The sequence below is a fragment of the Ostrea edulis genome, chromosome 9 (assembly GCF_947568905.1).
Source record: "Ostrea edulis chromosome 9, xbOstEdul1.1, whole genome shotgun sequence".
NCBI lineage: Eukaryota > Metazoa > Mollusca > Bivalvia > Ostreida > Ostreidae > Ostrea > Ostrea edulis.
The window spans coordinates 65,295,066-65,317,315 of NC_079172.1; the positions used below are offsets into that span (position 1 = coordinate 65,295,066).

At 37.0% G+C, this 22,250-nt stretch overlaps 1 protein-coding gene across 1 annotated transcript; it reads left to right on the forward strand.

The window, feature by feature from the left end:
• Positions 1–1,267: 1,267 nt before the first annotated feature.
• On the forward strand, positions 1,268–4,756 carry LOC125658607 (uncharacterized). Its single transcript, XM_056149930.1, has 2 exons — positions 1,268–1,497; positions 2,202–4,756. Exon 2 carries the CDS (start codon positions 2,232–2,234, stop codon positions 3,885–3,887), a length of 1,656 nt encoding a protein of 551 aa, XP_056005905.1. The 5' UTR covers positions 1,268–1,497; positions 2,202–2,231; the 3' UTR covers positions 3,888–4,756.
• Positions 4,757–22,250: the final 17,494 nt, after the last annotated feature.

The window sequence follows — 22,250 nt, forward strand, 5'->3', positions numbered from 1 at the left end:
ATTTTGAACAGTTCCAGAGAGATTTGAATTAACGACTGAATTTGACAGGAAGTTAAAAAAAACTGCGCAAGGGAAAAGTTGTATTCGTAGTAGTTTGTTCTAGTACTAAAGTTTTGGGTGAGACACACTGCAGTGTGACATGTGCGGCCACGTCACCGTATCAGAACGGGTGTAAGAGTCAGGGCAATCTCGGATTACCACCTGTTCTGTGCTTTACATGTCAAGGGCACGTGGTATCGCTTTTCAGGGGGAGGGGGAGAGATCAAATGATATGAATAATGAAAGAACAAAAACAAGAACACTCACACATTTAACGTTAAATTCATAATACTAAATCGTAGAGGAGGATCTACATTTGCCTCATTGTTTTATTTCATTCGATTTCTTAAACCGTGAGAGGGAGGGGACAGCGCTTCTCCTTCATTGAATGGAGTTTAAAGCAATACAAGCAGTAACTGACGGCATTTTTGCAATTATCCAATTATGAATCAATTAACTGCTATCGGTATAACTGATATAGTCCTTAAGATCTGAAGAAAAATTCAACAAAAGAAACAATGGAATAATGTTTAAGAGCATACCTACAATGAACGTTTCGTATAAACCGCCATTGCGTCGAATACACGGATACGGGAACGATAATTGCCGAACATAAACGGGTTGCTGAGACCGACGTCATATACAAAGATGGAAACTGACGTGAGTGACTATATGTTTCGTTTGTTTAAAATATACATCGTTTCATGAATGACAAGAAGTACTATAAGGGTAAGAAAGCAATAATTACGCAAATGTGCAATTCAAATGAAATTTTGATAGTGAATTTTTTATAAAATTGACATGTAAAATTGTTTAGAAATCTGACACGTGCTCAGTACCTCTCTTTCGCTTTTTCCCGAACTGGTGACCTCCGATGTCAATGCACATCGGAGATTACGATCAGGAATTACTGACAGGATGACAATGATTCATGAATCGACATTTTCTGCTGATTTGACGGGTTTATTGCTTCAGATTCACTCTGATTCTATTAAGTTGTATGTATTCAATCAAAAATATCTGAAATATTTGTTCTTTTATTTTTCAATTTATTTACCGTCAGTTACAGCTTGTATTGCTTTAAGCTGTGTGATCTGATGTTTACAGAGTGTACATCAAGCGTAGCATGAGGACTTTTCCAAACTCGTTTGTCTCACACTGTTATTATTCATGCTTTCATTCTTCCCATTCACTACTACCATCAAAAATAGAAAAGGGGAATCACTCAATACTTCTTCAATTGAATTAGAAAATAACGGAAAATAAGCGTTACAAAAAAAGTGGAGTGCATCAATGCTGTGTCAAAAAGTGGGCCAATATGAAGTTTAAATCTATTGAAGCAGTAGATAATACGTACTTCGGTAGTGTATACAGGGTCGATCTCGTCACTTAACTGTATTTAAAGCACGGGTCTATACTGAAGGTCGAAAGAACAGGGAAGCCATTTTGGATTTACAGGTGAGACAAAATTATCATTTATTGCTACACATCGCAGTGCCACCAAATAACTATATGTAAAACTTATACGGTACCAGTTTTGATGCACCAGATGCGCATTTCGACAAACTATGTCTCTTCAGTGATGCTCAACCGAAATTTTTGAAATCCGAAATAACAATGAAGTTTTAGAGCTATTATAGGGGAAAGCAGCGTGCCAAAAAAGTGGAATCAAATTCGTCTAAGGATAAGAGATATGCGTGAGGGAGATAATCCTTAATCTTGAAATGAATTTCTAAATTTTATAACAGCAATTAAATATACATATATATGTATGTATAATAAGATATGTGTTTGATTGATCAAAGCCATTGATAAGATAGGTTTGATGACATTCGTTTGCTTAGAATTCTATAATTCAGGGTTTGGGGTGTAGTTAGAATAATCTTATTGTGTCTCGTTACAGACCCCCGCCACACCGGGTCCGTAGGACATTATCACTAACGATAGAACATTCTTAGTATCTAAGGGGGTGGGTGAAATGCCGTAATCGTTGATTAAACATGTAATATAATCTATCTTGGTATGATTTTAGCGTGTAAATTGATTTAACCTGTTACACGTTTATTGAAGTTCCCATCTAAAAGATTTATATCCAATGTTTAATTTATGTCCTGCAATTAAAACCTGATACTGAAAAATGATGTTAATTACTCTATTAACAGTGAACTACTCATGTGACCCAGACACCAGATATGCTGCACCCCCGGCGCAGTGCCCAGCATGTCCTACTGTGCGACGCCTGTGAAACTGCCCCCCTACAGAGTCACTGTGAACGTTGTAATATAAATCTCTGTACTAACTGTGTAGGAAAACACCTCTTGGATTCGTCTAGAAAACACCGAGTCATACCATTCATAGAGAAAAGTTCTACTCCTAACTACCCAAAATGTCCAAGCCACCCCGACAAACAGTGTGAACTTCACTGTGAGAAATGCGACCTTCCTGTCTGTTCTACCTGCGTCTCCTCAGGTAAACACAAAGGTCACGATATATCAGATATTCAGAAAAAACTCAGCGCTAAAACACAAAGTTTACGAAAAGATTTGGAAGAACTCGAGATCAAAATTTTCCCCCGATATGAAGAAATTGTCTCCGATGTCCAAACTGAGAAAGCCGAGTTAGAAACGAAGTACGGGAAACTGACCAAAGCTGCCGACCAACAAGGAGAAGCCTTACACCGAGAGATCACCACCATTGTCAACCAACGGAAATCCGACATTGCGGAGATGAAAATTAAACATCTGGCTGCTTTAGATAAAAACACAGATGAAATCACACACAGTATTACTGAACTCAAACAAATCATTCTAAATCTGAAGGCAATATTGGAATCCAATGACGTCTCCCTAATCTCTACCTACAATTCTAGGAATGACGAGTTCAGGAGATTACCACCAAAAGTCCAAGTTACATTACCAAGTCTGTCACCTCAGAAAATAAACACAAAACAGCTCCGTGAAATGTTTGGTTCTCTGTCGTCATTATCCATTAACACAGAAGAACAAGGCTACACAATGAAGTCAGCAGAAACTGCATCGTCTCCTCCAGTCAAATCACTGCTTGATGAACCGCGCGTCACCGCCACCATAGATACTGGCAATAACAGACTATTCAGTGTTAGCTGTCTCGGTGAAGAAAAAGTCTGGACATGCGGGGATAACGAAATCATGAAGCTCTTCCGCCTCCGGGGTAAACTACTGACATCGATAAAAACCAAGTCAGGGAACTGGCCACATGCCATAGCAGTGACACGGGAAGGAAATCTTGTTTATACTGACTATAGAAATAACACTATAAACCTAGTAGATAAAAAAAAGATTCAGACCGTGATCACACTAGAGGGGTGGGAACCTCGCAATGTCTGCAGTACCGCCTCTGGTGATCTCCTGGTTACCATGATCAGTGAGGATAGAGAACAATCCAAAGTCGTCCGTTACTCCGGCTCCACAGAGAAACAAACCATTCAGTTTGATGATCAGGATCGTCCTCTCTATTCATTAGCTCGTTACATCAGTGAAAACAGGAACCTGGATATCTGTGTTGCTGACTGGGGAGTTAATGCAGTAGTGGTGGTCAATCAGTCAGGAAAACTCCGATTTAGATACACTGGCCATAACTCTAATTCCAAGCAATCATTTGATCCATACGGCATCACTACAGACAGCCAAAGTCACATCCTGACAGCAGACCGTTACAATAACTGTATCCACATCCTAGATCAGGACGGACAATTCCTCCGTTACATTCAGAATGTATTCATTCCATGCGGTTTATGTGTGGACATCAGAGACAACCTCTTTGTGGCTGAGTGTTACGTTGCTAAAGTGAAGAAAATCCAATATCTATAAACACAGTGTTAATTACAGATCTCAACACAGTGAAAATTGCACATTTCAACACAGTGAAAACCATGTTATTTACAAATATAAACATTGTGTCTAAGCACAGTGTAAATTACAGCTATAAACACAGTGTTAATTACAGATGTGTTTGTGACGTGTAATTAAGCTGTGTATTGACAGTGACTATGTCTTTGTTTATTTGTGTCTAATGAACATTATTCTATTTAATATCATTATATTATAGATACAAATTTACTAGAGTACAGTCTTACATTATGACTGAGTATTTACTTAGAGATGTAGTACATCTGATCTTACATTATGACTGAGTATTTACTTAGAGATTTAGTACCTCTGATCTTACATTATGACTGAGTATTTACTTAGATATGTAGTGCATCTGATCTTACATTATGACTCGGTACTTACTTAGATATCTAATACATCTGATCTTACAATATGACTGAGTACTTACTTAGATATGTAGTACATCTGATCTTGCATTATGACTGAGTACTTACTTAGATATGTAGTACATCTGATCTTACATTGTGACTGAGTACTTACTTAGATATATAGTACATTTGATCTTACATTATGACTCGGTACTAACTTAGATTTGTACTACAGTAACAGAAAGTAACCCAAAAACGTCAGGTGTTCAGATTCAAGGTCACGGTCTTCTGTTTACCATCAATGACGTCAGAGCACATATCTAAATCTCCCCGTCCTACAAAATCAACACACACAAATAGAAATTTTGTCTAACCAAATTTCTAAGAATTCATTTAAATCATTTACTTCAACAAAGTACAGACTTAACAATTCTGCACAGAATGCAGCACTTATTACAATTAAAACTATGATTTATCTGACATCAGATTTTGTATTTTTATATTTCTGACTGCTGAAAAAATCTACAAGAATTAACAGTTCAGCAAACACCAAGATAGATTGATATAATTCAAAACCAAAGCTGCTCTACAATTCAAATGAAACAACTCCTCTGCTTGTGGAAATAACCAGTCATTTATCTGGCCCACACTGCTCATCAGTGAATTTTGTCGAATGATCGGGACATTATTAAGAATGAGTTCATCGGACTGACCTTAGTGTGGGTCTTGGGATTTGAGAAGAATTTTACATCCAATTGTCCATTTCGCACTGTACTTTGATTTTCATGCTTTTCAGCTTGACACAAATCTCTCAGATGAAAGGTGAAGATAACGGGAATCAATCTCATAACTCCTACAAGCAATACAAAATAGATAGTTGGGCAAACACGGACACCTGGACACACCAGAGGTGGGATCAGGTGCCTATCAAAAAAGAATAGTCAAGTTCAACCAGAATCTCTCCGATCTATCAAAACAAGAATAGTCAAGTTCAACCAGAATCTTTCAGATCTATCAAAACAAGAATAGTCAAGTTCAACCAGAATCTCTCCGATCTATCAAAACAAGAATAGTCAAGTTCAAACAGAATCTCTCCGATCTATCAAAACAAGAATAGTCAAGTTCAACCAGAATCTCTCCGATCTATCAAAACAAGAATAGTCAAGTTCAACCCGAATCTCTCCGATCTATCAAAACAAGAATAGTCAAGTTCAACCCGAATCTCTCCGATCTATCAAAACAAGAATAGTCAAGTTCAACCCGAATCTCTCCGATCTATCAAAACAAGAATAGTCAAGTTCAACCAGAATCTCTCCGATCTATCAAAACAAGAATAGTCAAGTTCAACCAGAATCTTTCAGATCTATCAAAACATGAATAGTCAAGTTCCATCCGAATCTTTCAGATCTATCAAAACAAGAATAGTCAAGTTCCACCCAGATCTCTCAGATCTATCAAAACAAGAATAGTCAAGTTCCACCAGAATCTCTCAGATCTATCAAAACAAGAATAGTCAAGTTCTACCAGAATCTCTCCGATCTATCAAAAGAAATGTTTTCTCATATGACGTCAGACAAACTCCTTAAGAACAGGGTTTCTGTAACGTAAACATCTGCGTTCCAGGCACAGTAAAATTGACTTTTTCTACAAAATTAGGTAAATATGTCCTTGTACTCGATCATATATCACTCTAAACTTAAAAATACATGTATTCATTTTAGTTTTCGAATAAATTGTCATTATGATTGTGATCTTAGGTAAGGATCCAGAAAATTTTCAAGAGGGGAGTGACCTAAATTTATACCTTTTTCACCCAAGCCCCCCAAAAGGGTTAGGGGTACGTGTTAGAATACGTCCTCAGTACCCCCTGCTTGTCGTAAGAGGCGACTAAATGGGGCGGTCTTTCGTATGATACCGCAAAAACCGAGGTCCCGTGTCACCTTCCTGCTCAAGGGACGTATGCATCGATCATGAGCCTTTTGCGGCCCATCTCCGGTAATGGTTACATCTCCATATGAGTGACTAATTCTTGAGTGGGATTCACAACCAACCAACCCCAAGGGGAGGGGGTAGGCGGTGGCGAAGAGTTGCAAAGAAGATAATGTGTGTTAAAAATGTTCAACCAAAGGGGGAGCAGAGGTGGGGGAGGGTCACAACGACAATACCCCCTTAATCCGCTACTGCCTTTGATAATGGTGTTTTATATATCGTTACACAACACTTTAATATAGTGTTTTGTTTATCACGAACCCCCTTTGATATTTACACAGGTTTTTTTTACATCGTACCCCTTGATAATTCACATACTTATTCAGTCGATGTCAGGCTATCCTTACACAACCCCTGGGCCCCTGGTTCCCAATCATGGCGCGAACAAACTTAAATCTTCGCTAAATGATCTTTGTAAATTAATCTAACAAATAGTAGACAAGTGGTTTATGAGGAAATTATTTTTAAAGATGTTTTCCTTTAAATACAGAAGAAATGCTCTCTAAAACCTAAACAATTTTGTGATACGCTGGAGAATTGTGCTGCGGTGGCATGTTTTCCTCTCTGTGATTGTTTTGAATTTGTCTATAACTATTACTGGTGGCATTTTCGTCAATAATTTGGTCAGATATTCCGTCATCACCCAACAAATCAATGATAATGACATTAAAATTGTGATATGAATTCTGATAATGACATTGACACTGACATGGATTCTGGTAATGACATTGACACTGACATGGATTCTGGTAATGACATTGACAATGTGACATGGATTCTGATAATGACATTGACATTGTGACATGGATTCTGATAATGAAGCTAGACAAGTACATGTGCTATAAAGAAAGGGGTATTTTTTAAAACATCAATTTGGCACCAAATTTGCAACCACAAAAATCATTGGACTTTTCTTGATGTGGTGCAGGAGCATACTCGCCTATCTGTGACAATAGAAAATGTTTTCAGCCAGTGACCGTCATCAACCTGCCCCCAAAAAACGGACTCCGCAAACACGAACTCCTGGACATCTATTTAGAATTGCTTGACTTGAAAGAAAAAACCAAGCGAAGGTAAATACAACACAGTTTACTTCAATTGTGTTGTTTTCTGCATTATATGAATAGACGGATCAATGGTCAGAAGTCATGTTCTAAGGTGATGAAAACACTGATCAATTTCATAACTCCCAAAAGGAATGCAAATTGTAGAGTCTGTCGAACACGAGCCCCTGGATATAAGCAGGTGTCTGGGGGAGTAAGCATCCCCTGTCGACTGGTACATAATAGGCATAGAACATTATTTGTGAAGGAGTGAAGATAACAAATATCGTAAATCCTCTGAAAATTCAAACTCCTAGAAACATCAAAGGTGGGATTAGGTGTCTAGAAGGATTAAGTATCCCCTGCTGACCGATCAAACCCACCGTTAATCCTCTATCTTAACAAGGTTCATGTGAATGGACTAATCATTAATCAAAATTAGTATGTAAAGAACGGCCTGTCATTTTGCATGAAACATGCCATTCAACACAGTGGTAAGTTGTATTTGCAAATTTAATCATTAAATGACGACCATAGGATTTGGGAGATGCTGACTGTTGAAAGAGATTATTGAAGCCCCTTTAACAACATCTTATTTCTCAGTAGCTTCGATTTAAAAATGAACATGTTGTTGTATACCGAATCAGTTGAGAGACATAAACGCCATCTGCGGGTGATTCTTATTCTCGTGTCAAGGTCAGCAATTCGCAAATTTTATGATCGTTATAACGATCTAATTTAACAATACAAACTGTCATTGGGTCAAATGCTGTCTGACATGCTTCATGAAAAGTGAAGATAACGAAAAGTTATCAATCTTATAACTCCTGTAAACAATACAAAATGGATAGTTGGACACACCAGAGATGGGATCAGGTGCCTAGGAGTAACCATCCCCTGCCGACCAGTCACACCCGTCGTGAGCCCTATATCCTCATCAGGTAAACGTAGTTATGTGTAGTAAAAATCAGTGTACCAAGAACGGCCTAACAGTCGGTATGAAACACGTCAGACAGCATTTGACCCAATGATATGTTGTATTGACGAACTAGATCGTTATAACAACCATAAAATTTGCGAAATCCCAATCGAGGCCGTTCTTCGATTTTGATTACGGATCAATCCGTTTACCCGATCGAGATATAGGACTCACGGTGGGTGCGATTGGTCTACAGGGGATGCTTTTCTCCCTCTACGCTTCTGATTCCATATCTGGCATGTCCAGTGGTCAGAGTTTGCCTACTCGTAACTTTGTACTCTTATAGTTATGAGATTGGTCACTGTTCCATTTTTTCACCGTTTCATCAAGGTAACATTGTTTTTCATCCCAGGGGACTTTGTAATTCCGAAATAATAAACAGCCGTATTTATCAATTGTTTGTTTTAAATGTTCGTCTTAATTTGAAAGATAAATTTTTATACTAGACTTCAATCTTCACCTTCCAGTTTGGTTGTTGTTTGCTAAGAATTACTGGCAAATGGAATAACATTCACCAAATTTCCTCTCATAACTTTAGAATTTTGTACATTGATTATTTTAATACGTTTATTGTCGTCGGAGCAGTACTTCAAAATAGTAACAGTATATTGATCAATATGGTATCCCCAAAGTGTTGCCGTTTAACAAAGTATATATGCAGCAGTTTTGGGTGTTCTCACCACCACTCATAATCATATAGAAGGATCATTAGTAAAGTTACCGTCATTTATAATCTTGTAGAATTGGTAACTTGGAAGGTTGTCATCCATCATTTATAATCATGTTCAATGGTTCGTTAAGAATATTGCCACACCATTTATAATCATGTAGAATGGGTCGTTAAGAATATTGCCACACCATTTATAATCATGTAGAATGGGTCGTTAAGAATATTGCTACACCATTTATAATCATGTAGAATGGGTCGTTAAGGATATTGCCACACCATTTATAATCATGTAGAATGGGTCGTTAAGAATATTGCCACACCATTTTAATCATGTAGAATGGGTCGTTAAGAATATTGCCACACCATTTTAATCATGCAGAATGGGTCCGTAAGAATATCGCCACACCATTTATAATCATGTAGAATGAGTCCTTAAAAGTATTGGCTATAAGTAAACATAGAGAGGTTAAACGTGCTGTGGTACCTACGTCATAGTATAGGAATGATGCCGGGGACAGAAGTGAGGGGTAAAACTGCTGGCCGTAAGTAAAAAGTATAGCTGTGTGCCGGAAATAAGGAGTGGCACTTTGAGCTGAAATTAAGGAGTTAAGCTGCTGACCGCTAGTAAGTGTGGCACTGCTGGCAATTTGTATGGAGTGGCGGTATGGGGTGGTTGTAAAAACGGCGTTGCTAGTCACTGGGAAGGAAAGGCACTGCTAGCAGTTGGTGAGAGTTGCGCTGTGGGTGGTGGTAAGGAGTGGCACTGTGGGGTGTAATATGGAGTGTCACTGTGGTGTGTAGTAAGGAGTAACACTGTGGGGTTTAGTATGGAGTGGCACTGTGGGGTGTAGTATGGAGTGGCACTGTGGGGTGTAGTAAGGAGGTACACTGTGGGGTGGTAGTAAGGAGTGGCGCTATAGGGTGTAGTATGGAGTGTCACTGTGGGGTGTAGTATGGAGTGTCACTGTGGGTGTAGTAAGGAGTGTCACTGTGGGGTGTAGTAAGGAGTGGCGCTGTGGAGTGTAATAAGGAGTGTCACTGTGGGATGTAGTATAGATTGTCACTGTGGGGTGTAGTATGGAGTGTCACTGTGGGTGTAGTATGGAGTGTCACTGTGGGTGTAGTAAGGAGTGTCACTGTGGGGTGTAGTAAGGAGTGGCGCTGTGGGGTGTAGTATGGAGTGTCACTGTGGGGTGTAGTATGGAGTGTCACTGTGGGGTGTAGTAAGGAGTGGCGCTGTGGGGTGGTGGTAAGGAATGGAGCTGTGGGTATACCTACTGTGAATATGCCATATTATGGACACTAATGTATCTTTCAATTTGAGATAATATATCTCGCGTCTCTTTACATTGGCATATTGAATGGAAAGTGTTAGCGCTCCATGAAATAACTTAATGATCAATATAATATTTGGAATATTTCTTTTGAACTCACTTAAACTTTGTGCTTGATAGAAATATATCTTTATTAGGAATCGTATTTACTGGGTACAATGAAATATTTGGCAAACTACTTGATTCAGAGAAAAATTATATTTCTTACGCTGTTTTCTACGTTTTAATAAAAATGTCATGGCAATAAATACCCTGATATCCACAATTCATTTTTTTTTTTACTTTCTTTATTCATCTGTTGCATGCTATTGAATAAAAACATGCGCTTTTCTGATGTTGATATATGTGTCTCTGATTTCTTTAAAAAGATGGCAACTTATATGTTTTCTTTGGTTATTAATTACATTGAACAATACATTATGTGAAATTGTATTTTTTTTTCTACTTTGAACCCATTATAGTACAGAATGACTACTGTTTGTTATCTTTACCTTTCATATGTCACATGAGGATGGTGCTACCTTAATCAGCTTAGACTTTGATCCTCGTTGGGGGTACACTTATCACCATCCAGAGATTAATAACGACGCAGAAATCAGCCCTTTTATCCAACAGAGATTAATAATGACGCAGAAATCAACCCTTTTATCTAACAGAGATTAATAATGACACAGAAATCAACCTTTTTATCTAACAGAGATTAATAATGACGCAAAAATCAAACATTTTATCTAACAGAGATTAATAATGACACAGAAAACAGCCCTTTTATCTAACAAAGACTAATAACGACACAGAAATCAACCCTTTTATCTAACAGATTAATAACGACACAGAAATCAGCCCTTTTATCCAACAGAGATTAATAATGACACAGAAATCAACCCTTTTATCTAACAGAGATTAATAATGACACAGAAATCAACCCTTTTATCCAACAGAGATTAATAATGACACCAAAATCAATCCTTTTATCCAACACAGATTAATAAGGACGCAGAAATCAACGCTTTTATCCAACAGAGATTAATAATGACGCAGAAATCAACCCTTTTATCTAACAAAGACTAATAACGACACATAAATCAACCCTTTTATCCAACAGAGATTAGTAACGACACAGAAATCAACTATTTTTTCCAACGGCCTGGTGTTACACTTTAACATAATTTTATCAATTATCCCATCGCTGTGCATCGAAATCTAAAAATCTACATGCTTTCTTGTAGCTTAAAACAATTCTTGTATGTCTGCAATATTCTTGCTTTCATTTTCCTTCATTCAAGAAACCGGAAGTAATACGCAAATTCCTAGTTGTCCAATGCTTCTTTCCCTTAGTGGAACTCCTAAGCACAGTGAGACGCAAAACATACATGTACTATCGTCCACACGCGGTGGGTACAAATTCTTATCGTTGCCTTCATATATTGTCTAAAAGCCGATTATCAGACATCATGCAACCACCCAAACTACAGGGACACCCAATATCAGTAAGTTTATTAATATCTAATAATAAAATAGCTCAAACAAAAATCGATAATCACCATTTCTTTGATTGAAATATCACTCGTGAAGAAGAGGAAATAAAACCTAATTTCATATTTGATTTAATGGCCTAATTCAATCAAATATTATTCTTGATATGGTCAGTTTAATGAATACCAACGGCTAATATAAACAAAATTTACACCTTCATTACTTTTATTCGTATTTACATAGCTAGTCTATAGTATATGTATACATCTTGTACCCACTCAAGCATTCAACAGAACACTGAACGTATCTTTATTACAGAAGAGCTGATATCTCGGAAGCTGCGTATTGATTCAATATGTTGATTGAAGATATTTATTAGGGGATTTCACCAGTGTCATGATATGATTTCATGATCAGTGTGGTTCTGTGGTCACAGCGTTCTCTTCGTGACCGGGAGGTGCGGAGATTAAGTCCCGCTCTTGTGCCATGACCGCGTCAAAAGTAGGCAGTGATTGTTCCCGGTCAAAGAAGTGAAATGTCTTTGAATGCGAGTCATGTGTCGCGACAAGTATTGTGTTAAAAAGCACTGAGCATCATGTTTTGTTTTACTGTTCTTTGGAACTTCAGCAACAGCTAGTGACGTCTCAAAGCAATTAAAAATTTTAATTATCTCCCACGGAAATGTCGGAGCTGCACAAACGTGGCTGAGATTTCCTAATTAGAATAGAACAAGACTACATCGTCAGAATCGTTAAAGAACTTGATTTACGTATTCATAATGTAACTCTGGATACATCTGGATTTATATATCTTCTAACAATGCTGATATATCTTAATACATGTAGTTAAGTCCATTTTCAGGATGTATTAGCTCACCTGAGCTGAAAGCTCAAGTGAGCTTTTCTGATCACCCGTATTCCGGCGTCCGTCCGTCTGTCCGTCTGTAAACTTTTCACATTTTCAACTTCTTCTCAACAACCACTGGGCCAATTTCAACTAAAGTTGGCACAAAACATCCTTTGGTAAAGGAATTCTAAATTGTTAAAATAAAGGGCCAGGCCACCTTCAAAGGGGAGATAATCAAGAAAAGGTAAAAATAGGGTAGGGTCATTAAAAAATCTTCTTCTCAAGAACCACTGGGCCAGAAAAGATGAAATTTATAGATAAGCTTTATTAGGTAGTGCAGATTCTAAATTGTTAAAATCATGGCCCCCAGGGGTCGGATGGGGCCACAATAGGGGATCAAGTTTTACATACAAATATATAGGGAAAATCTTTAAAAATCTTCTCAAGAACCACTGAGCCAGAAAAGCTGAGATTTATATGAAAGCTTCCTTATATAGTACAGATTCTAAATTGTTAAAATCATGGCCCCCTAGGGTAGGATGGGGCCACAATAGGGGGTCAAAGTTTTACATACAAATATATAGGAAAAATCTTTAAAAATCTTCTTCTCAAGAACCACTAAGCCAGAAAAGCTGAGATTTATATGAAAGCTTCCTGATATAGTACAGATTCTAAATTGTTAAAATCATGGCCCCCGGGGGTCGGATGGGGCCACAATAGGGGGTCAAAGTTTTACATACAAATATATAGGGAAAATCTTTAAAAATCTTCTTCCAAAGAACCACTAAGCCAGAAAAGCTGAGATTTATATGAAAGCTTCCTGATATAGTACAGATTCTAAATTGTTAAAATCATGGCCCCCGGGGATCAGATGGGGCCACAATAGGGGATCAAATGTTGGGGTTTTTTTGGGGGTTTTTTTTTTTTATATAGTTCAGATTCAAGTTTGTTAAAATCATGGACCCCGGGGATTGGATGGGGCCTCAAGGGGGCATCAAAGTTTTACATACAAATTTATAGGAAAAATCTTTTAAAATCTTCTTCTCAAGAACCACTGAGCCAGAAAAGCTGAGGTTTATATGAAAGCTTCCTGATATAGTGCAGATTATAAATTGTTAAGATCATGGCCCCCGGGGGTCGGATGGGGCCACAATAGGGGTCAAAGTTTTACATACAAATGTATAGGAAAAATCTTCTTCCCAGAACCACTAAGCCAGAAAAGCTGAGATTTATATGAAAGCTTTCTGATATAGTGCAGATTCAGGTTTGTCAAAATCATGCCCCCCCCCCCCCCCCCCCCCCGGGGTAGGATAGGGCCACAATAGGGGATCAAAGTTTTACATACAAATATATAGTGAAAATCTTTAAAAATCTTCTTCTCAAGAACCATTGGGTCAAAGAAGTTCACATTTACATGAAAGCTTTCTGACATAGTGTAGATTCAAGTTTGCAAAAACCATGGCCTCCAGGGGTAAGTTTGGGGCCATAAAAGGGACTACGGTTTTACATGCAAATAGATATGGAAAATCTTCTGATATGGACCAAGGTGACTCAGGTGAGCGATTTGGCCCATGGGCCTCTTGTTCTAACAGCTAAGTCCATTATCGGGAGGTATTCTGTAACAATTCTAACAGCTAAGTCCATTATCGGGAGGTATTCTGTAACAATTCTAACAGCTAAGTCCATTATCGGGAGGTATTCTGTAACAATTCTAACAGCTAAGTCCATTATCGGGAGGTATTCTGTAACAATTCTAACAGCTAAGTCCATTATCGGATTTATTCTGTAACAATTCTAACAGCTAAGTCCATTATCTGGATTTATTCTGTAACAATTCTAACAAGTCCATTATCGGGATTTATTCTGTAACAATTCTAACAAGTCCATTATCGGGATTTATTCTGTAACAATTCTAACAGCTAAGTCCATTATCTGGATTTATTCTCTAACAATCCTGATAGCTAAGTTCATTATCGGGATTTATTCTCTAACAATCCTGATAGCTAAGTTCATTATCTGGATTTATTCTTTACAAATTCTGAAGACTAGATCCATATCTATATCATTTTCCTCCTATCCCTGCTGGCAGACCTATTTTTAGAAGAGTGGACAGCACTGTTCATCCAGAGAAGTTCCTGATAAAAGTAACATTGGAAAGCAGAGATAGAAGCGATGTCCTAGTTACGTTTTCGACAATAGGATCTCTAAAAATCCATCAACGACTATTTTTAAAAACAAAAATATTTTTATATTGATCAGTCGCTGGAGTGTTCCGGGAACCTATAGATCTTCAGTCTAACGCTCTCCCAGCTGAGATATTCCGGCTGATGGTTCAGGCGGTATGCTCACTGTTAGTTTGTCAGTTGTTTTGTTTTCCCACAGGAATCGGTAAATTGCATTTACCGATGCACATTTTTTTTTCGGTCAATACGAACAAAAAATATCGAACGTTGCGGTAAAACGAAGAGATGTGTGTGTCTGTAACACTTAAGAATAGTCTAAACATTTTAAAATTCTTTAAATGTTGCCGAAACAAAAGTCATCACCAAAAAAAAAGCCATTGGTTTTTCTCAGAATTCTCAGAATTCTGAAAATTTTAATGAAACATGAAAGATAAATCGTAGTTTAGCGGGATTTATATATATATATATATATTTTTTTATTTTATTTTTTTTTTTGTTTTTTTTTGTTTTTTTTTTTTTTGTATTTTTTATGTGTATAGTCATTTTGTAAGGCTAAAATACAAATACTTCACTTATCCAGACTAACAGCACCCAGAAGAGCTAATTTATGAATACGTCAAATCGTGCATTAGATCCAAGTACGCGAAAATTTGAACACGCTATAATATGTACTCATGCAGTATAAATGACTTAATACCTGTACTTTATAAAGAGAAGTGAAAATACCACTAGTTTCAAAGTTTTAGTTTTCTTTCTACAATTTCGTTTCTCTCTTTTTTCAACGTAAGACAGCATTAACATGAGGTTTGTTTGTTTGATGTATATGTTCCTTCGCTCATATTGAGACGTCGTCAGCTGGAGATGAAGTACCACAAATTTAGACCTATGCTTAGCACTCCGCAAGGACTTAGCAGTGAAGATTCTTTGTCATGTCAATGCCTACCTCGACACGGGAAATCCGCGATTAAGGTCATATTCGAAAGACCTTTGATTCTCACTTTTAAATGCCTCTACCACTGAGTTACCGCGACCGGTAGGTTTTCAGAAATGACATGACAATAAAACTCCGACGTCGAATAACGTTGACAAGAGGCTTAATTTAATTTGATGATAGGTTGAATTTACGTTGAATATTAGATTTCTTTAATGAAAGGTGAAGATAATGAACAGCGAACAATCTCACAGCTCCCACAAGCAATGCAAAATAGACCCTTAGACACACCAGAAGTGGGACCAGGCACCCAGGAGGAGTAAGCATCCTCTCTTGACCGGACATACCTGCTGTGAGCCCGATATATTGATCAGGTAAACGGAGTCATCCGTAGTCAAAATCAGTGTGCCAAGAACGGCCTAATAATTAGTATGAAACACGTATTGATATATGTATTTGATATTGATTATTTGAAATATAGTACATCAAGCTTATCGACAGACTAATTGAGGTAACAAACCGTATAATACTCAACTTCCGAGATCAGCTCTTCGATGGTGGAGGTACATTCAGTATTCTGTTGAACGCTTAGGTAAGTACAAGATGATAGATTAGCTATGTAAATAAGGATAAAAGTTATGACATATCAGCCGTTCGTATATATTAAACTGACCATATCAAGAATAATATATGTTTGAATTAGGCCATTACATCAAAGTATGAAATAATTTTTATTCCCTCTTCTGCTCATAAACTTACTACAATTGTGTGTCTCAGCAGTTTGGGTGGTTGCATGATGTCTGATAGCCATCATTTAGGCAATATATCAAGGCAGTGATGAGCATTTGTACCCACCGCGTGTGCATGAAAGTGTGTTTTGCGTCTCACTGTGCGTAAGAGTTCCACAAAGGGAAAGAACTATTGGGCAACTCAGAAATTGTGTATTACGACGCAACGTTCTATCAACGCTAAAACATCTATACTTGTTCAAAACAAAGCAATAACTCGGTCTCATTTTCCCTGGAGATTCAACAATAACAGGTTCCTCTTTTAAATTGAGTAAAAAAGGATATATTTCAAACAAAACATTTAAACCAGCTTTAGTTTAATTTTGATAATTCAAAAGAATATTGGTCTCTGGTGAATCAGCTGCAGAATGAAAGCAATAGGTGACCAAAATTGTATTTAATGGGATACTTTTATTTAAGGCAATATACAGCTAATATAGAGGAAAGACTAAAGGTTATGGAAGAAACAAGTTCAGTTTCTCTTTGCTGTATCCTGAAATTACAAATGCTGAATTACATGAAGCTCTTTCAAAATTGAAGAAAGCACCAGGTTTGGACAACATGTCCTACTATGAACCTTTTTATCTTTATAGGAGTTACGAGATTAATCACTGTTCGTTATCTTCACCTTTTCATTCAATCGAAGATGAAGAACACAACGTATTGGAATGTTCACTGTATAACAATTGTAGGGGGGGGGGGGGGTTAGTTATTTTGAAAACCTATCCAAATTTAGTTCATAACGTACTACCAAAAATACTGACCCATTTCTATGGATGACGTCGTATGAAGATCAGGTGCGTTGTTTTATATCGGAGTATGTCAACATTTTGTTGAGAATCTTTCTATAAGACTGAATCAAAGCACATGATCTAACAATATTGACTTTATTTACATTTCATATTTGTATAATGATACTGTATATATAAGGCCCATGTCATGCCTTAACTGCCGCTCCTCATACAGTGTAAATTCATTTCTTTACGTTTTACATTTCGTCATTTTTCGTTGTTTTCCGTAAATACATTTCGCGGGTTTTTGAGCTCATGCACGAGCGCTGTTGCGCTTAGTATATATCACTACTGGTCAGTGTGGGGTTCGTTACAAGCAACAAAGGTCGCTTTTGTATTTCTGTGTCTTAGCCTTCCCTCCCACCCAGCCCATTTTCAGTTTTAAATTCATATGTTTTCATTAGTGATTTTTCAGCTTTGTCTATTTGATGTTTGCTTATTAAAATCTTGTCAGCTGCTTGTAACGAACGCAACCAACCTATTTAATTTTTCTGTTTTGTTTTATTATCAAATAGTCAAGAAAATATTTATTTTCAGACGAGGGCACTGGGGAGAAAATAAATGTTTTGACTTTGCCATGTATATCCTTGTATATGTCACTTCGTAAATTTCGGACTATCCCCGTAGATGTGGGCTCAAATTGATTGAATAATATTATCTTAAATATTTTAAAGGTATCACTCTGGTATTTATTTTCAATATACGTTACGACAACTACCAACATCAAATAGTTCCATATGTATTATTTCTATCAATGGCCTACATTTTTGTAGTTACTCCCCTTACACTGGAAGTTGGGACGCGCTTGTACGATTGCGGTCCTAAGCTTCACACAAATAGTATTAACAAATAGTGTATAGTAAAGCTTATGTTACCAACGTCTTTATTATGCTGAGTTTTAACAGATTGTATGATATCTATGACACAATAAAGGTTTAATTTCTTCGATTTTATGGAGAAAACTTTTTGAAATATGCACTTCGTCAAATCGCGTATTTGACGTTATTTCTGTCCAAGTTATAACGCAATTAATACCGAGAATTTCAGTAGTAATCTGTTTTAAAAACAACAGCCCCCTAAAATTTTCAAATTTAAGGTAAATCGCGGTATCTTGTTTTGGAAAATGTACTAAACGATAAAAGAAGCAATAATTTCTTCCTCTCCCGGAGAAATAAATGACAAAATCTTTTGATTTCTTGAATTGCTTTATTGGGAGAACTTGATTTTTTTCTAAAAAAAAAAAAAAAAAAAAAAAAAAAAAAAAAAAAATAGAAAATAAAAAATAATCAAAGGCCTTATGGGCCTGAGAGTCGACTCTCTCTTCATCTGCTCGTCAATGTTTTGGAGAATATCTCTCATGGGGTACGGAAAGGGGTAGATTGAGTTGCAAGCCTTGTTATATATTATGAATCAGTGGGATAAGACATTTTTTAAAACGTGGATAAATTAGTGTTCTCTGATAATGATACGTGTATTTAAGCTTCCTGGAACATGAAAAAATCTATAAAGAGACACCATAGATCAGAGAGAAATATTTATTCGTGGTTCGAATTTCCTCCATTGTTTACATATACGTTATAGTGCAATATCCTTGACCCAGGCGCCTATGGGTATATATTTTAACATAATGTATATACTTAAAGATAATTTACACTCTAGGCCTAGAGAGGAATTTTGAGAGTCATAATTCAAACAAAACATTGACTTGTCATGACATTGTTTCCCTGAACAATTCTTGAGAAAAAAATATTTTCCTATATACTGTTTCCTAACACAACATCGGAAAATGTATTCATTGCACTCTCTTTGATCCCCTTTACAAGAAAAGGTAATCAGTATGAATCTGTGGTCCATCTGTATGTTTCAACAATGCACATATTCGATATTGAATTAATGAACATTACCGGCGAATATGTGAATCTCCGATGAGAAGCGACATACCAATAGTTAGCACACAGTACAAAGGTTGTAGTCATCAAAACTGAAGCACGCTCACAATTGACCACCCCATTTCCCATGCATGGCATCTAGCTCCTCCGAGGTAACGCTTTTTAAAATATGAAAAATACAGGTACCACAGCGATCAAATTACCTGATCCTGAAGTTTCAACGGAAATAAAGAATCGATTCGTGCAGAAGAGTTGATGTCAAAAGTAGTATTCCAAGGGGGAATAGCAGGAAAACAACCATGATAACATAAATCTTCGATGAAATGTACGTAGATATTTTCGCCCTATAACACAAATTTCGGTGAACACACACTATCAGTCTCTTCGCCAACTTCTGTAAACACACGATATTTTTCCCGCTAAAACGTCACGTGACAATGTTGAAATTAGACAATTCGTTCTTGAAATAATATATTCATACGCGCTCACGTTGTCTAATAAACAGATCAGACAAAACATTTTAAAAGGAGAATTTGCATGTTAAGTCGCGCAGAATCATAATCGGAATAGTTTTAAAGAGTATGGATAAGAAAGGAATGATATTTACCAAACAGTGTTGAAATTTCAACAACTAAAGAATAAGAACTAGTTGCACGCGCATGATTATAAACACAGAGAGTTTGTGTGACGCGGTAAATCCGCATGCCGTTGATAGCAAGGAGCATCTCGCTTCGCGAGCCGACTCAAAAAAACTTAAAATTTGGGTTATTTTATTAATTTCACCTTATTAAAATGATAGAAAATAGTACAAATGACTAAATAGGAGATATATTTCAAGCCCCATAAAATCTGTACATGTAAAATCCAAGAGCTTCTGGGAGAAGCCCCCAGAAGCTCTTGGATTTTACAGATTTTATGGGGCTTGAAATATATCCCCCTGGACCCATTGCCTCATAAAGTAACCGCAATTCCTGGATCCGCCCCTGAATGTGATCAGTAAACTAAACTATCATTGTTCAGTAATACTATTTTTAAGTCATTACACTACTGAGGACCTAGCCTGGTGCCCTGGCCTTCCCATAATGCTCCGCAATATACTGCGCGCCATCTGTAATCATGGGGAAATAACTCGCATAGCATTGTGAAAAATTTCAAGGTATCACACCGGTATATTGTCCAATCAAAATGAACTTAGTCAAGTAATTGTAGTTCCATATATTTAAAGAAATATTTTTTCCTTGCGCGATTTTTCTCATTTCCTCTTCTTTTCTCTTAATTTTTGTACCCCTGATTAGGAAATGTTGCGTAATTTGTAGAAATAACCAATAGTGTATACAAAGGAACTATTTGCTGTTGGTAGCTGAGGCTACTTCCTGAGGTGCACTCCGGCTGTTTACACACATGTGAAAAACACGTGGATTTGAGGGTAGTCTTGTTTGCGGGTAATTTATTTTCGAAAATGCCGCGTAGGGTGTTGTTTTTCTGGTGTCTGCAGACGAGATAGGTAATATAGAACGTGTCTGACTGCGTTATTCGGCATCAATTTTGTAAACTGATTTTTAATGATTTTTTCCCTCTATAGTAATATATAGTGAAAATAATTACCGGTGTGATACCTACACTGCACTGTAATGATGACAAAATTTCCTAGTCAGGAGTATACAGATATTGAGAGAAAGGGGTGAAAAAAGATAAATTGCACATGGAAAACAATATCCTTCTAAATATATGGAGCCAAATATACCCTATTATATATGAACAAAAAATTGGATCAAGTATCAAATTTTAAGCCACAAACATATGTAATTATATGAAAATGTTGCATTTCATTGGCTATTGATCTACATCAGTAAGAAAAGTGAAAATTATGCTTAGTATCTTATTTTTTTGTTTTGTTCTCCTTACTAAAACTCCGGGGGGGGGGGGTGTTCGGGGTGGGGGGTGGTGTTCGGGGTGGGGGGGTGTTCTAGTCCCCGCAATACCAGACTTCAGCTCTCTCTTCCGCATTTACCTAGTATTGATAAATGATAAGTCAAGTTCATGCTGACGCAATAAGATTCGATTTATTCTGAAAGTGGCCAATTAAATGACAAGATTTCACTAAAGGTCGCCACAATCTCACGTGACAATGACATAAATTCTGCAAACAGGCACCATTCGTCCATAAGCAAGATTTCTGAAGAAAAGAAAAATTAAAATAAACTTACATTTATGCGTATTAAATTTGTCCCAATCAGAGTTTCAATCAAATATCATGTGACTGTCACAAATCAGATCATGTAACATTCAAAAAATACCTACCTTCCAATCCGCTTGATACAATGGGTCGTGCATTTCAAAAGTACATGTGCATTCAGACAAAGACCAGTAATTACAGTAGTAAAAATGTCAAAATTTGAAAATGAATTGATTGATTGGAATTCGTTAACAAGCATTATCACCACATTAACAATGAATGCAAGACAATTAAGTTACAAAACAGGGAAATCAAACTTGGATCCGCTCCCAAAAATGTTAAGACGATTTGGCATTTGGGTCAGAGGTTCATCTTTGTTCAAGTTATGACAAATGATACTTCCCAAACAGATTGCCAAAAAATAACATCCTAATATTGTGGTCATCTATTAAAGAAATGTCCTTTTATGAGCAAATGTTTGTATGTTTGGGTTGGTGGATCCTGGAAATTTAATGAAAAAAGATGGCCCTTTAGAAGGTGAAGACCTCCTCTTTTATCAGTTGTTGTGTTTCAAAAACAGGTCATCATCGGACAGAGTCGTATATTCCATGAAGGTTAAAATACCAACACATACACAGTGCAGGGGCGTCGGCAAGTATTTGACATTGGGGAGGCGAACTGGATCGAAAAGAGGGGGGGGGGGGTGTCTAACTAACGTGTTTTGACTTATATTCAGATTTCCAGCTAAATCTGAATCTGAATATTCTTTTCCTATTCTATCAATGTCGTAAAGACTGCACCTGATAATACTTATAAGCCGGACCCCAGTATCATTTTTAAAACAAACTCGATTCCAGTCATCTGTTCATTACTTTTGAA

Coding starts and splice junctions, on each gene's coding strand:
- LOC125658607 (XM_056149930.1), top strand. CDS start 2,232: ATGCTGCACCCCCGGCGCAGTGCCCAGCATGTCCTACTGTGCGACGCC.